Source organism: Prinia subflava, chromosome Z, assembly GCF_021018805.1.
Source record: "Prinia subflava isolate CZ2003 ecotype Zambia chromosome Z, Cam_Psub_1.2, whole genome shotgun sequence".
Classification (NCBI taxonomy): domain Eukaryota; kingdom Metazoa; phylum Chordata; class Aves; order Passeriformes; family Cisticolidae; genus Prinia; species Prinia subflava.
In genome coordinates, this window is record NC_086283.1 from 42097890 (window position 1) to 42112845 (window position 14956).

Sequence of the window (14956 nt, forward strand, 5' to 3'; positions counted from 1 at the left end):
GTTTCACTCTAATATCTGACATAATTAAGTATGAGGTTTTCAGCTTGTGTTAAGTGTTTTCCACTCAAATGTGGTTTTAAATTCTTGGAAGTGTGTTTGTGAAGTGTTTCCTTTAATAGCTTTGAGGACTGAGCTGATAAATTTTTGTGTTACTTGTGGCCATCCCTTCCTTTTCTGTTCTGATGAGAAGATTTTACCTTTCCTCTTTGAGGAGGTAAATACAACATGCTGCTTGTAACTGGAGAAATAGGAACGGTCTCAGTTCGTTCTAATAGAAACATTGGAGATGTTGTAGTCTCTTTTGGGAACAAAATTAGTTCTGCATCTATTTAACATACCCGATGACTTCTTTAGGATATTGCAAGACAGGAAATAAATACCTGCTCTCTGATTCATAGTTGGTTAATAACCTGGAGTAAAGAGACTTCACTCAGAGCTGCATGGTAAAATACATTGGTACATATTTTCCCTGGAGGGAAATTCCTGTGCCAGCAATATTGGCTAAAGGCCAGTTTAGATCACTTAAAATATGCACAATCTCCTTCACTTTTTAGACTCATAACTGTAAACACTTCCTACCTATGGCAGATGACTGATGAGTGAAACTGTTGAGAAAACAGGGGGACAGGGAGGAAAAGACAATGGGATAAAAAGGTCTTGGTTGTGTGCTTCATACTCAGACCTGCTTTGCAGGCAGCACTTCAGAGTCTGGGGTGTGCTGGAATGAATCAAGACAACTGTTTCAACATTTACGAAAGAAGAAATAAGAAGGAATCTACTAAAATACCAGAGATCAAAGAGGATGGTTACGTTGTAGTTTTATTTATTTGATAAGAATACAGAGGGAAATGTTGCCAAAAGGGAGTCATATGAGGTTTAATTTTTCTTCTTCTGCACCATCTCACTGGTGCAGATTACAAGTTTGATTTCATTGCTAAATTGGAATTGAGGTGTGATCACACATTTAGCTCTCTGTCTCTTTGTACTTACCATCTCCATTATCATGGGCTGTGCAGTTGAATTCTTCCCTTTAAATCCAGCTATTTACAGGACAGACACTGTCTGGAAAGTGACTCTCTAGACTCTCCTTTTGGTTAAAAGAGAGAATCAGCTGCTTCTAGAAGTGTGATCCATCTCATTACAAAGTACTAAAAAGGCTGGATGAATCAGAATCATCAGAAGTTCCTATTGCTCTCCACTGACTTTTAAAACAATGTAGAAAAGCAGTTCACATAAGGTTATTTGTGTTGTAAAAGTCTGGTAGAGAGGGTCAGTCTGATCTTGAATGTATTACATAAGTATAATTCTGGAAGCATATAGTTTGTGTCACAGAACTGTATTGGGAATCATGGTGAATGCACAGGCTGATAAAAGACGTAACCTTGAGAATCCCTTGAGAAAACGGAATTGTTTATCACCTATATGGTTAAAAAAACACCAAAGCTGTCCACATACAAACACACTTATATATAAGTGTGTATCAATTTTTACTTACTAAAACTGTAATTGAAAAAATAAATAGAGATATTTTTGCCTGAATGCATTTTTTCTGTTTGCATCTTATACTCTTTTTCATTACCTGCAAGAAAAGCATACTGTTAACTGATTCAGAGAACAGATGCCAGTTTGAAAACAATACATTTTTGCAAATGTGTTAAGACATTATCTTACAGATAGGTGACAGATTTTGAAGGCACTAGAGTACAATAATATGTATCTTGACCAACAACTTTGATAGATGTAAATTCTCCTGGAAGAACTGTGGTTCAAAAAGGCTTTTCCATGTTACCGAGTAGAACTGTGAGGCTGTGCACTGGCTGAAATTATACAGATCTATCATGCTTTGATGGGTATTCAGTTTTTCCCCTTTAAAGAGCTATTTTATTGAAGTTAAATTATTGTAGGGATATGAAAAGGTGTAGTTTGCTCTGAATTTATCCTTGGAGGGCCAGCAAATCATTGCTTTTCCTCTGAAATTAGATAGAAGGATCCAGATGGCAGATTTCAAGCCCATCAGGTGTTTAAAATATGCCCCTCAGCTAAAAAGAAGTATTATAGTTAAATCTGTCATGGCCTTTTTATTGCTCTGTGGTACACTTGACAACTGCAGCTGTGAAAGAGAGAAGCTACAAGTAGCCCAGTCAGCCTGAAGTGGAGTAGGTCAGTGGTTGGTTTCTTTGGCTGCCCCAGGGAGTTTAATGAACGCACAGGCCTGGTTTATGGAATCATTAAATCTATCATGGTGTAAACTCCCATGAAGGCAGTGAATTTGTCCCCAGTTTCTTCCAGACACTATGACAGGCATTAGAAAAGTAATGTTAGAGAAACATGCAGAGGAGAAACAAGGAAATCCATCCCACCCCCAACAAATAAGAATCCCACATCTCTAAGGAGTCGTCAGTAATAATAACAGCAATAATAAAATGCATCTCGGCCGGTGCCTTGCACTGCATTTCTCAGCTGGCACTCATTCAGATCTGTTACATTAGGCTGAGTGCTGATAATTTGTATCTCAAATCCTTTTATCTGAAAAGAGCAACATCTTTAATGTGTACTGTTGGCAAAGGAAGCACTGCTTCTCAAATCTCTTTAAAAAGCAATATAGACCTTTTTTGCATCTTGACAAACTGTTGCTTATTATGACGAAAGAGTAACCTGTTTGTATTCTTGTAGTAACTGTAAGTACTCACAGTCAAATCAGCTTTCAACACAGGGGTGATTACTGCGTGATTCAGAGAAAATGATATGTTTGGGTCATTTATTTGCATGTATATGCAGATGTTTCTACAGACACTGATTTGGTAAGGCTGATACAGTTTTGGTGTCTCTTTTGCTTCTTGTTTCTTTCTTCAGGAAAAAAAAAACCCAACCAAATAAGACAGATGCTTTCTTTGTTTATTATTGAATAAACCATAGGGAAAGATAGGCTATAACTGGGTGGGTGACAGAAACAGATTTATTTTTGAAAAGAATGGAGCAAAACCTTTATCCAAAAGGTTGTATGATCATATTTCTGCATAATAAGTCTCTGATAGCTGTGGTGAGTTATAAGAGTCATTTTTGAGAGTGAATATGCTGGAGTGAAATGAAGTGCCATTAGTGATGCCCTTTCATATGAGAATGTCACCCTACAACAAGGTCATCCTGAGACAACTGTGCTTACGTTTGAACTCTTCCTGTGATTTCAGATTCCAGCGAGGTGACTACCACATCGATGTCTGCATCAATGACTACCTGGATGTGTTCTGCCCTCACTATGAAGACTCAGTGCCAGAAGATAAGACCGAACGCTATGTTCTGTACATGGTGAACTTTGATGGCTACAGCTCCTGTGATCACACCTCCAAAGGGTTCAAGAGGTGGGAGTGTAACCGGCCGCATTCCCCAAATGGACCATTGAAGTTCTCGGAAAAGTTCCAGCTCTTTACGCCCTTCTCACTGGGATTTGAGTTCAGGCCAGGCCGGGAGTATTTCTACATCTGTGAGTATAGAGGGATTTACCATTGTTGCACAGCAGGTATAAGAAGCACAGCTAGTATTTAACCTATACTCTGTGAAAATACAGAGGGGCAAACAGTTGTTGCTGTTGTGAACACAGTGAACACAGGCTTAAACTATCCCCAGATACATTAGCTGGGAATCTAGCTAGTGAAAATGACATTAAATCATATCTTCTTCTCTCACATGAAATGACATGCCAGCTTGTTCACCAAACTACAGCTGACTTTTAAAGCAAAATGCACCATTACATTTATTTCAGCACTCTGAGGTGGGGCAAGAAGAGGAGGATAGATATTGTCCCCAAATACGAGGAAAAATAATTAATCCTTCATATGTGGAATACCTCAATTTTCTTACTTGTTTAGATGAAATACACTTGCCTCTGTAGTATTTGTCATCCAAGGAAAGTGAAGTCTGTGTAGTTCTTAAGTGATAATATGCTTCTGATGTCAGTTGCCCAGTGGTATTTAAAGCTGTAATTTCTCAGGCTAAATAATCCTAGTATTTAGCCAAGTGGCTTTTTTCTTTTACCTTCCTTTCCCCCACAGCATTTTCATGGGTGAGCTGTTTCTGTGAGCATAGCATGGGTGAGCATAGCAATGGGAGTGCTCTGGGAGCAGGAGGCAAGCAGGTGAGGAGGTCTGCTCCAGGCACCCAGACAAGATGCAGGAGACATCACGTGGGTCTAAGGAAGTGAAAACACCAGGAGGTTAAAACTCAGTGGGTTAAACAAACTGATTCCCTGACTCCATGGTGCATGTCATATCATTTCAACTATCTCATGTGTTTAATACTCCCAACAAAGATCTTATTCCATCAACTCATTTTGTACCTGTAGCTTTAACTCCTAACAAATTTTGATTGCTCCAGCTTTATTTTTTTTCTGGTTTTTCGTTGAGTTGAAAGCTTGAGATAGACTGCAGATCCCAATAAATACTGCTTTCATATGTGTAGCTGGCCTTTCTACTGTGAAACAGTCATTCCACCTCATTTCACCAGAGAAACTGAGTACATATGATCCCTGTTTTCAGCCTCATTTCTTCAACATTGAGATTTTTGTTTTCCCTTCCATAATCTACAGGGAAATAACAGTCTTAGTGGATAGTTTTCCATTAATTTATTTTTCTTCCATGAAGCAAAAACCTTTAGTGAGTAGTGCTTTTTCATCAGAAAAACTGTGCCTTGTTCTTGTGCTGAAACACAATAACAAAAATAATACTAAAATAATATTTAAAATTAACGTTATTTAAAACTGAGGTTCGATAAGAGAAATAGTATAAAGATATCGTAGTTAAGTAGATAATGTTCAGGGATCAACAAATCTGTGTTGTGTAGGCCTAGTCCTGTTTGTGTCACTTCAGCAAGAGTTCTGTATAATTCAAAATTCTGCTATCAGGCTCCCTTGGAACTGTGCAAATTTTTTGTGGAGTTTTGTTTTGTTTTGTTAGTTTATTTTTTTTAATTCAGTTCTAGAGTATCAGCAGTCAAATAAGCAGGAATTTAAGTTAAAGAATACAGTCTATCATCAGAAGATACAGTAAAATGTAGCACTGGGATGGCATAAGTAGCTGCAAGCCTGAAAAAAAATGGTTTTCTAAATTTTTTAAAAGAAAAAAAGATAAATGTTTAATAAAGATGAAAACCAAAGATGAAAGTGAAGGGGGAAAAAAAGAGAAATCTCAGCTTGGGCTGTCTAATAGCTTCATTGTTAGAACATAAAAAATCTGTTGAACTCTCAAGCAAGATACTGTAATTTAAATACATCCAGGTTGCTTATGCCTGATTTTCCTCATTTGTGCTCAAATTCAGTATGTCACTAAAAATCATATAACTTTCATTTAAAATTCTATAACATTCATTTAGCTGTCAAGGGCTCCCTTCAAAATAATTGTTCTGAAGAACGTCAAAATTTGAAGAGCTTTATAATATTCAAGTGCATTCATATGGAATAATTTTTTAAAATGAAAGGTAAAATAGCAAAAAAATAGCAAAGATATGTAAAGTATTAGTTTAAGCTAATCTTAGTTGAAATTGAATTTTTAGTCATGTTTTAGTGACACAAAAGCATTTTTCCTTTTTTTTCTGTAGTTTAAGTATTTTTTTCTTCATCCTTTGCTTTGCTGAGGGCATTAACAAGGGCATTGATGTTGCAGAAATTTTGGAGAAGCACTGTACAATAAGTTAACAGAAATATGCAGACCTTCCCAGGGCACAGTTGCTCATTCTGGAATGTTTTTCTCTTAGTCTGTGTTGAAGAAAGAAGATGGTGAAATGTTGTTCCTTGTTTCCTCATCAAAATTTAAGCAGGTGCTAGTTCAGGCTGTGGAGACCACTTCTGTTACTTTCTGCATCTGCATGTTAAAGAAATTACTGCTTTGCCATGAAAGTTTCCTATTCTCAGCAGATCTGAAACCTTTGCCCTCTCTGCAGAAGAGAGGGAAAACTGACTATATAGGATCAGTCTGGCATGTTCTATTAAAGGGTTACAAAATATGCTGTGTAGTCTAGACCTCTGAAAAGACAGAGATATTAAGTGGCTGGTTAGCTTAATTACTGTCTGGTGCTTTGTCAAAAATCTTCACAGTTTACCTTTTAAGGATGTGGCTGCTTCTCTTGCAACTGTTATTTTCAGAAAATGAAATAATTTGTGAACAATCACTTTTTCTTTGTCTCAACTGTTCATTTGGAAAATACCACCATTCTTTGATATGCCATTGCCTTCAGATATTGCTCAGATGAACTTAGATCTCCATTCTTTGCATGTTCTTTCTAGGATAACACAAGGGGAAAATCTTATCAATTTTATATCAAATTTACATTGAGCAAGTGAATTTAACATTACAGTCATGCAATCAAAAGTACTGATTGAGTTTGCTTTTGAAAGAAGAAAAGGTTATTAAATATTTACAGAGAAATTAAGTTTTATTTAGTTAGGGTGTGCACAGTGTGGGGCTGGGGAAAGCAAATAATAGATCATGACCTGAAGTCTCAATTTGTACTTAGTTCTTATCAGGTGTTCATCTCAGATTAAAGTATGCCAGCCTGAAAACAAACAAAATAGTATTACTACTGACATAGAGACAAATAAAATATAGAGAAAGCAGAAACAAAGTAGTGTCATGACAGTGATTTTAATGTCCTTTGGAAGGGAACATAAGTTTTGGTGTTCAGGTTAATGTGAGGTGCTGTGCAAGGTGAGATGAACTCAAAAGCTAGGAAGGGAAAAAATCCTAAAATGTATAATGTTACATAATTATATATTTCAAGATGATCATATTATTTCAATTGTTTTAACTTAATTGCAGATAATTTATTCATTTGTTAAGTAAAATTGACAATTTGGCAAGTATGTATCAGGGCTACTGAAATAAAAAGATGGAAGATGTGTCTAGAAGCAGGCTGGTACGGATTTCTGCAGAATCCTGACCTCAGTTACCAAACCAAGCTGTTTTGTTGATTTAAGATAGAACTTAAAAGCTGTTCTTTTCTTGAAAGCACCAGTGTAGTTTTGAAAGTTATACTAATATTAGGGTGTGATACATGCTTTTTCCTGAGTCATCAGTCCAGTTATTTCAGAGAAGAACTCAATAATTTGTCCTTATCTACAGATAAAATCTCTATGGTATTTTTATCATATCCTCCAAGATTTTATGTATATTGTTTATTTAGTCATTTGATCACTCTGAATTTTAATTTATATATGCCTATATATTACTTTTTCCTCAAATGACAAAGTAGGTTTGCTCTTTTTCAAAGTTCTCTTGCTTCTCTTCTGTTCTCCACAAGATTCTGATGATTTTTGCTATCAGTAAGCAGGCTTTACTTTTTATATATCTAGACATTGCTTGTGGGGGCTTTTCTCCATTCTTCTTGGCAAAAGAGCCCTTTTCATCTTTTAAAAATTCTTTCAAAAAGTTAAAAACCTGTGATTTATTTGTATAACTTTTTTTTTTTGCTGCTGTTTCTTTCTAGTTTTATCTCTCGTGTGTGTCTTTCTAAATTTATTTCAAAATGCTTATGCTGTTTTTTGTCTCACCTTTAATGTGTTACTCTCACCATGCCTTTGTTACCACCATTTATTTGCATGAAGCTTCTGATTGCCAATTGAGAAAGCTTTGGTGAAATTGTATTACTTGTGACCATATCAGGATAGTGTGCTGTTATGATTTTATTTTCATTATGGTTATAAATAATATTTTAAATAGTTCATGTGTTTATGGCTAAATTAAGAAGCAGTTTCAAAAAGAAGTTGTTGTTTCAGTTGTACATATGCTTCTAATAACATATAGCCATCCTATTCTCATTTTTCTCATAGAATATATTCCCAAGGAACCTGCTGTTACCCATTCCCTTGCTAATTTTTTGTGTTTGTGTTTGTTCCCCATTACCCTTGTTTCTCTGACTTAATTCCTTCTTTTCCTGTAATTTCTGATTCTGAGAGTTTTTTTATTCAAATGATACTCAATCCTGATGATCTTAGCTTTTGCTTTTATACAAAAACATGTGATTTGCATTATTTCTTATACAAAAATTGTGTCTTCTGTTATCTGGTTCCACCTCTGTTTCTGGAAGTTGTTCTCACCACATTCCAAAGACTGTGGAACTGTTTGAATCTTGCTGTCATTTTTCTCTAATAGCTGCCAGATAGTTGGGCAATCATTCTGCACACATCTGGAGGCTTCTCTGACTCTAAGGATTTTAAGGAAAAAAATGTAAAAAGTGTTTTAATACCTACACCTCTTACTTCTGCCTATTAATTAGGTAGTTAGCTTGTTGTATTAATAAGGTCTCTAACTGAGCTCTTGCTGAGGCAGTAGCAGTCCCTGATGACAGAAGCTAAACTTCTTTACCCCTTCTACTATGTTTTGTGTGGTTAAGAGCTGAGTGTTTGTTTGTGCTATTATTTTTCTTTAGTCTCTGCTACAATTCTCTATCAATTTTTCTGTCCTGTGCAATCCCACGTTTTGTGATCAGGCTGATTTTTGGTAGAGTTACTGTCTTTTTATCTCAATATGTAAGCATAAATCGTACTGTTATCATTGACTTGCCCTGTGCCTGTTCACTACTTTCCAACTGAAATGTCTGTGGTAGACTCTGTACTGAAATGCCCTCTCCAAGTGTCTTAGCCACTGAATTGCTGGGGATGGGACAGGACTTGAAACTACCACTGCTTGCTGCTGCTGGTCCTTTATGATTTTTTTATTTTTAATGAAGAATTATTGGCATAATTTAGAAATCTTAACTCACGGGGAAGAAATGTACATATGCCTCTATAAATAAGCAGTAAGCATAGGAAGTGTAGTGTTCACTTTTCATGGAAATTAACACAGACCTGACAACATGACTAAGACCCTGGAAACTTCCAGATTCCAGCTTGGCTATTGTTTTAGGATTGGGTTCCGTATAGCAAGAATTAAGAAAGGTGACTTTGCAGAGGCAAGGTTGAATAGCCTGTGATCCTATATAGGAGAAAACTACTGAGAAATCTTCACTGTAATTGATTGTAGCAGTTGCTATAACAGGTGTTTTTCTTGTGCTCAAAAGAGAATGATATTAAACAACTGCATAGATCTCATTGCTTTTGCAATATTAGTGGATATCAATGTTTTGCATGAATAGGCACGACTCGCTGTAAGATGGTTATTTGATTTAGGGATCTCCATGTTTGCTAGAGGTTTAGTTTGATGTAGCGGGAGCAAGAACAGAAAGACGGTGAACTGTAATTTTGTCTTATCAGAAAATGTAAATGTGAGTACCCCCAAAAAACTACACTTCTTGCTCTTTTAATCATCCTGCTATAAAACTGGAAATCTTGCTTTATGAGGACCGTTGTTGTCATCAGCACAGCAGTTTATGCTGCTGGCTGTAGGTCTGTTGGTAGGAAGTGCTGTCTGAGGGCATACAAACACTCTCAGATTTTGAGCCTGACTTAACTGACAAAATTCCTGCTGGAAAAGGAGATAATTTAAAGAAAATAGTAGGACTTTCTGTGTGCGACCTAAAGAGTATGAGAATCAATCAAAGCTTACTATAGGCAGTTTGGCTAACAGTTTGGTTAGATTACTTAGAATACTTGCTTTTTTAGAGGAAGTCAGTCAGTGCTTTTGTTGTCATATCCCAGCTGGGATAGCACAGTAATATTTAATTGGTATTACTCTAGAAATTACTTTTTTTAAAAAAATCATCTAGCACTTAGAATATATGCTTTCTTAATGAGCAGTCATCTTTTCACTTAGTAGTCGTACAAAAAAAATTTTCACAAAACCTCTCTTTGGGTGTTTTTTCCCTCTCATATTGATGACTTACATGCTCTGAAAGGCCTAGTTTGGATATTTTTCTGTCTTGAATCTGTAAATATGGGACTCAAAATCAAAGATTTGACTTTGGACAAAGTTTAGCTTTAGAGAGCTGTGTGAGCTTTAGAGGGATGAGTAGGGCAGATTGATGGTAAATCTTGTCAAACCATACTTAGCTTATACTGGGGACAGTGAAGTCACTTTGTTTACTCATAGGCTAAACTTCTATTAAAAATTGTTTCTAGTTGTCAAACGGTTGACCTAAATAGCATATAATTTGCTTTGAGAGAGAAGCTGGGATCTGTCTTTTAACAAGTGAAAAAATGCAGCCTCTCTTCACTTCAACAGGTGTTAGTTAATTCAGGTACTGCTGGTGCTTACTTTTCCTCACTGGTTTTTGAAAACATGAAGATTGCTTTTGTATCTCTCTCTTTGGATATCCTGGTTTGCACCAAAAACTGAAAAATGAAGGTTAACTAAAGAACATTATTAAAGGATGCTGAGGGAATCACAAACATTTTTAGCATGTTAATTGCACTTCTCTTTTAGATAAACATTGTTTATTGCCAGGTTCCCCATTAACCTTTCATTCGAGACCCGATCAACATAAACACTGATTCTGCTTTGACAGCAGTGGGATCAGACCTGCCACTCTACTACAACTCCTGCTTTGATAGCTGGTTTGCTAGAATCACTTGAGATGTTCTGAATTAAATCAAAGCAATTGAAAGGGTTTGATAAATGTGTACTTAAAAAATATTTTCTGTGATAACATTAGACAGACAAGGAAGGTGACCTTTAAAAGGGATTCATGCTTAGCCTAGTGTGTAGATTAAAGGACCAGTTTCTTTTAGAAAGCATCAGAAAAAGATTAAGTAGTGGTCCTGCTTAAAAGAAAGCAGAAATAATCACTAGTGTCTAATAGATTTTGACGTTGGTTGTGTTCTTAGAATCCTCAAAGGTAACATTAAAAGCTCTTGAATAATTTGGGACTTGGGAGAAATCCATACAAGAAAATGAAGAGAGAACCCATGGAAGCACTGGTCTCTATTGCCTGAGTTTTTTAAAGGGAATTAATACCTTTCAGACAGCAAGTTTATAAAAGAACATTTAGATTCACATGCTTCAAAAATTGAACATCAGTGATGTGATACTTTATACTGAAGTACTGATTTTGATTATTAGAAAGGGTGGAGGAGTGACCACAGAAAACAACAGGGTTTTCTTTTCTCTGCCTTTTTTGCTTTCTCATCTAACCTGCTTGACAAAGGCCAGTTCACTTTGTAGAAAAATAAAGCATGTATTGAATGTTATCTGATCATCTGTTCATCTAATCACAAGCATTAAAAAGATAGATTGGTTAGACCTTGGATAAAATATTTTTAGGGAGCATTAGGAACTTGATGAATCTGTACGTGGGGCATCTGCCTTAAGACAAATGGTGACTAAATATTCCCTACTGGTGACTGTACTTTTTTCCATTTGTGATTCTTGTTAAAATGTCATTGCAATTTTCTTAGAAGTAAGTGTTTAAATTTTAGTGTTCTGCTGGAAGTACAAAGGAACGAATCGCTCAGAGCTCTTTAAATCCTCATGGACCATTCACCATTCCTTACTTTAAATCAGTTTCGATGTTCAACAGCTACAACTTAACATCTCAGAGGTTGTTACAGTTAGTTGGTGGGTGAGACTCATTGCAGTGATACTTCACTGGAATGTAATGAGATTAATGAGCTGAAGCACGTGGATTCCATGGATGAAAGGATTCACAGAAGCGTAGAGTAATATTAATAATTATCTGAGGACTTGTAACTCTGTAACAATGTTCTAATTTGATTTCTGAGCAAACTGAAACCTGTTTCATGACCTGTTGTATTGGAAGTATGCATTTCGTAACATGGAGCAGATGCCAACAGAAATGAAAATAGCATAGCATGACATTTGGAATAACAGTGTTGTACTTCATTGCCTCCATGTCATCAGCATGTTAAGCCTCTCTGTTGCTCAGACTAAATCACCAAGGCAGCTCTTTCTTGGGTGATACTGTATGTGTCATGATACAAACTTGATTACATATGCATACCTGCAACCACTAGACCAAAACTAAACTTGCTCAATGAAAAAATGCTTCCATATGCTGAGCAATTGGCTGATGATCTTGTTTCATAAGTTAATAGTCAACATTCAACTCCATATTTTTTGAAATACTTGAATTTTAGAACAGCAAATTTGTTTCTAGTCTGCCTAACCATCTGATATTAGAGGAGGCTCTGAAAAAGGAAAACATTACAGAATTCTCATTAACTTCCTTATTTCAAGATAACATGTTCTCTTCAGACAGGGTGGCCAGGACTCTGGGCTCCAAATGGCTCATGCAGTTAATACTTCTATCTCCAAGATTCTTGGCAAGTCAGTAAAAATCATATAGAATAAGATTTTTTTTTCACAAGAGTATTCAGAAATGCTTTATTCTGAAAAAGTACAGAAAAATCTTTTCAGCATTTCAAATGTTTCCACTTTCCCTCAGAAAAGCAGCAGGTCATCCACATTATTGACCAGATGAGATTTTTACTGTCTCAAGTCTCCCTGGCCTTCCTTTTACATCATGGATATTTAATATTTAAACTATCAAGAGATATAGCCACATATAGATACAGCACTACTTTAGGGAATTAAGAATAGCTTGAAGGTACATCAAAATCTCACTCATACCATACCTCTATGCACAAATGTAACCAGGCTCCTTTTGATGGTTATAGGGAATAGCATTGCTATTGCTGATCTTCCGAGGGTGAAATTATCTTAATTATTTGAATCAGAATGAAGATACATTAATCAATTTGAAGAGCCCTGACAATTCAGTCATAGTGGTATTAGAAAAGTGTTCAGGTAAAAATAAACCAGAACAGCTTAACTCACATACATTATGTCTTAGGAGTTGAAGGTGAGGATATGATTTTGGGTTTCTTTTTAAGTAGGTGGGGTTTTTTTATACATCTGCTTTTGGTAATACTGAATCATCTTCCTTTTTTTGCATGTGGACTACTTCTCTCTAATATTTTGAGATTTTGCAGAAGATGTTCAGATGTGAGGCACTGAAGACTACACTGTTACCCTACAGCACAGAGCCCCATGTAGAGACTGAAGCCAGGATCTGTAACAGCATCTGCAGCAAGACTTGCTGTCTACCTTAAATGTAGTGCACTTCTTCAGGATCTTCAGGACTGTGAAAGAATGCAGCCTGTCCTCTTGAGGAGGGCTTGGTAACAACACCTCTTTGCTTCTGGCTAGTGATGCACAGATAAGTCATGAATTTGTTTTTCCCCATGGGCATGAAGTTATTCATGCAGTTCCCTTTGGTGCTTTGAGCTGGAATCTGACTTCCTTAGGGACTATCTGTAAACAACATCAAAATATAGAAGGGAGGAATGGCATAGTCAGAAGTCCACAGGCACATCAGTGAGGTACCAAATACCTTTCTCAAAGAGAAGTTCAGAAGAAAAGCATGTTTTTTCAGAAATAAAGGTATGTTCCAGTGAGGATGATGACAATAACAGTGTTGTTCATACATGAGCAACTGATATAGGTAGGTTTCTATTTAACAACCTTTTAATCAAATTTTCTTGTATTTCACAAGACTTCTAAATTTATTTTATTAGTAGTTCAATATAAGCAGGTAAATTATAATGCTACTGGAGTTTCAAATTAACAACTGTGTAAGAATACATTTTAGACACATTTATCACAAGACAAAGATAGTTATTGTCAAACCAGTTGTCTGAAGCCTCTGATATTATTTATTTTTCACAAGTGGCCATTTGAAACCTCTCTTACATGGTTCTCACTTTAACGATGTGTGCGAGGCTGCCTCTGAGGAAGGAAGCATCTTCTTGGTAACTGTTTGGAGGTGTTCTGCAAAGTACCCATGTTCCAGCTCACATGATTTGTTGCAGTGATGAGACTCAAAATTAAATCAGGAGGAGTCTAGCACTGTTTCATTGCACCACCGAAAAGTGCTGCTGACCAGCTAGCAAAAGCAACAGCTCTCTCATTTGTTTTAACAGACTTCCGTGCCCATACAAAATGTGCCACTCCCAGCTTTTAATATAAGAGTGTTGAGTAGGTTTCGCTGCTGGCTCTTTCCATCCATCCCGAGCAAAACAATCAACCACCAGTGTGGTTGGAAGTTACCCTTATCTGTAGTGATTGCACCCGTGGTAGCTTTGCTTAGAAACATACACCAGTGCAACAGCATTTTTTTGGTTCACAGTCCCGCTTGAAATACTCAGTGGCAGCTCAAGCAAAACTGTGTAAATTAGTCACTGTCATGTTTAGGCATTAAAAGAGGAATTAGTAATTTATATTAATCACAAATATTTCTCCAGGTTTTATTAATGAGCAGCTTGGCTGCCAGAATGATTTTTGGAAGACATATTTTTTTCTCCCAACTGTCACAGAGAACAAAACAGTTATTATGGGTATTTAGATAAAGATTAACGATTTTGGCTATTCATTTGAGGAAAATTGTATTTTACTATCCATTCCACTTCAACATGAACCATCACAGCCAGTATGATTTGTCACCTCCTTCATAAAATTATACAGTGGAGACAAAAGATGGTGTAATTCATTTTAAGAACAGAAACAGGTTAATCAACAAAGCAAAATGAGGTTAAAAAACAAACCAGACACACATTTCTTAATTGTTCAGAAAGTCCAGATTTCCAGTAGGAGAAATGAGAAGTCTGTCTTCCTGCAGTTTTAGCACATTTTGGTTAATTTTGTCTTCATGCTTTTTTTTTTTCTTTACCTTTTTCCCTTAAGATGGCTTCATGAGTCCTATATGGAACTCTAGGAAAAAGTAGTACAGGTAACCTCTTCATAGTCTGCAAGTGGTTGTATGAGCAGCCCATGAACTTGGGTATGAACAGGGTACAAAGAAATTACTAGAATGGTAAGAAAGAGGTCAAAATTAATATTGCAGGATTTAACAGCAATGCAGGACAGACCACCAATATGACCTTGAGACTTTCACATGTTTCAGATGGACAACATCAATTTCCTAGCATACTACTTTTTGAGGTTATCATGTTCCAAGGTATTAAAAGAGAGACATACTATATTTTATTCTGCTATAGTATATCCATTTTTTGCTTCCA

The 14956-nt window shown here is 36.3% G+C and overlaps 1 protein-coding gene across 1 annotated transcript in view; it reads left to right on the forward strand.

Annotated features, from left to right (window-relative positions):
* The window catches only part of EFNA5 (ephrin A5), a 206367-nt gene that overhangs the window by 166103 nt on the left and 25308 nt on the right, over positions 1 to 14956 (forward strand). The window contains exon 2 of the mRNA XM_063421505.1: positions 3189 to 3481. Within this exon, the coding sequence (XP_063277575.1) occupies positions 3189 to 3481 (293 nt within the window). The remainder of the gene's footprint in view (positions 1 to 3188; positions 3482 to 14956) is intronic.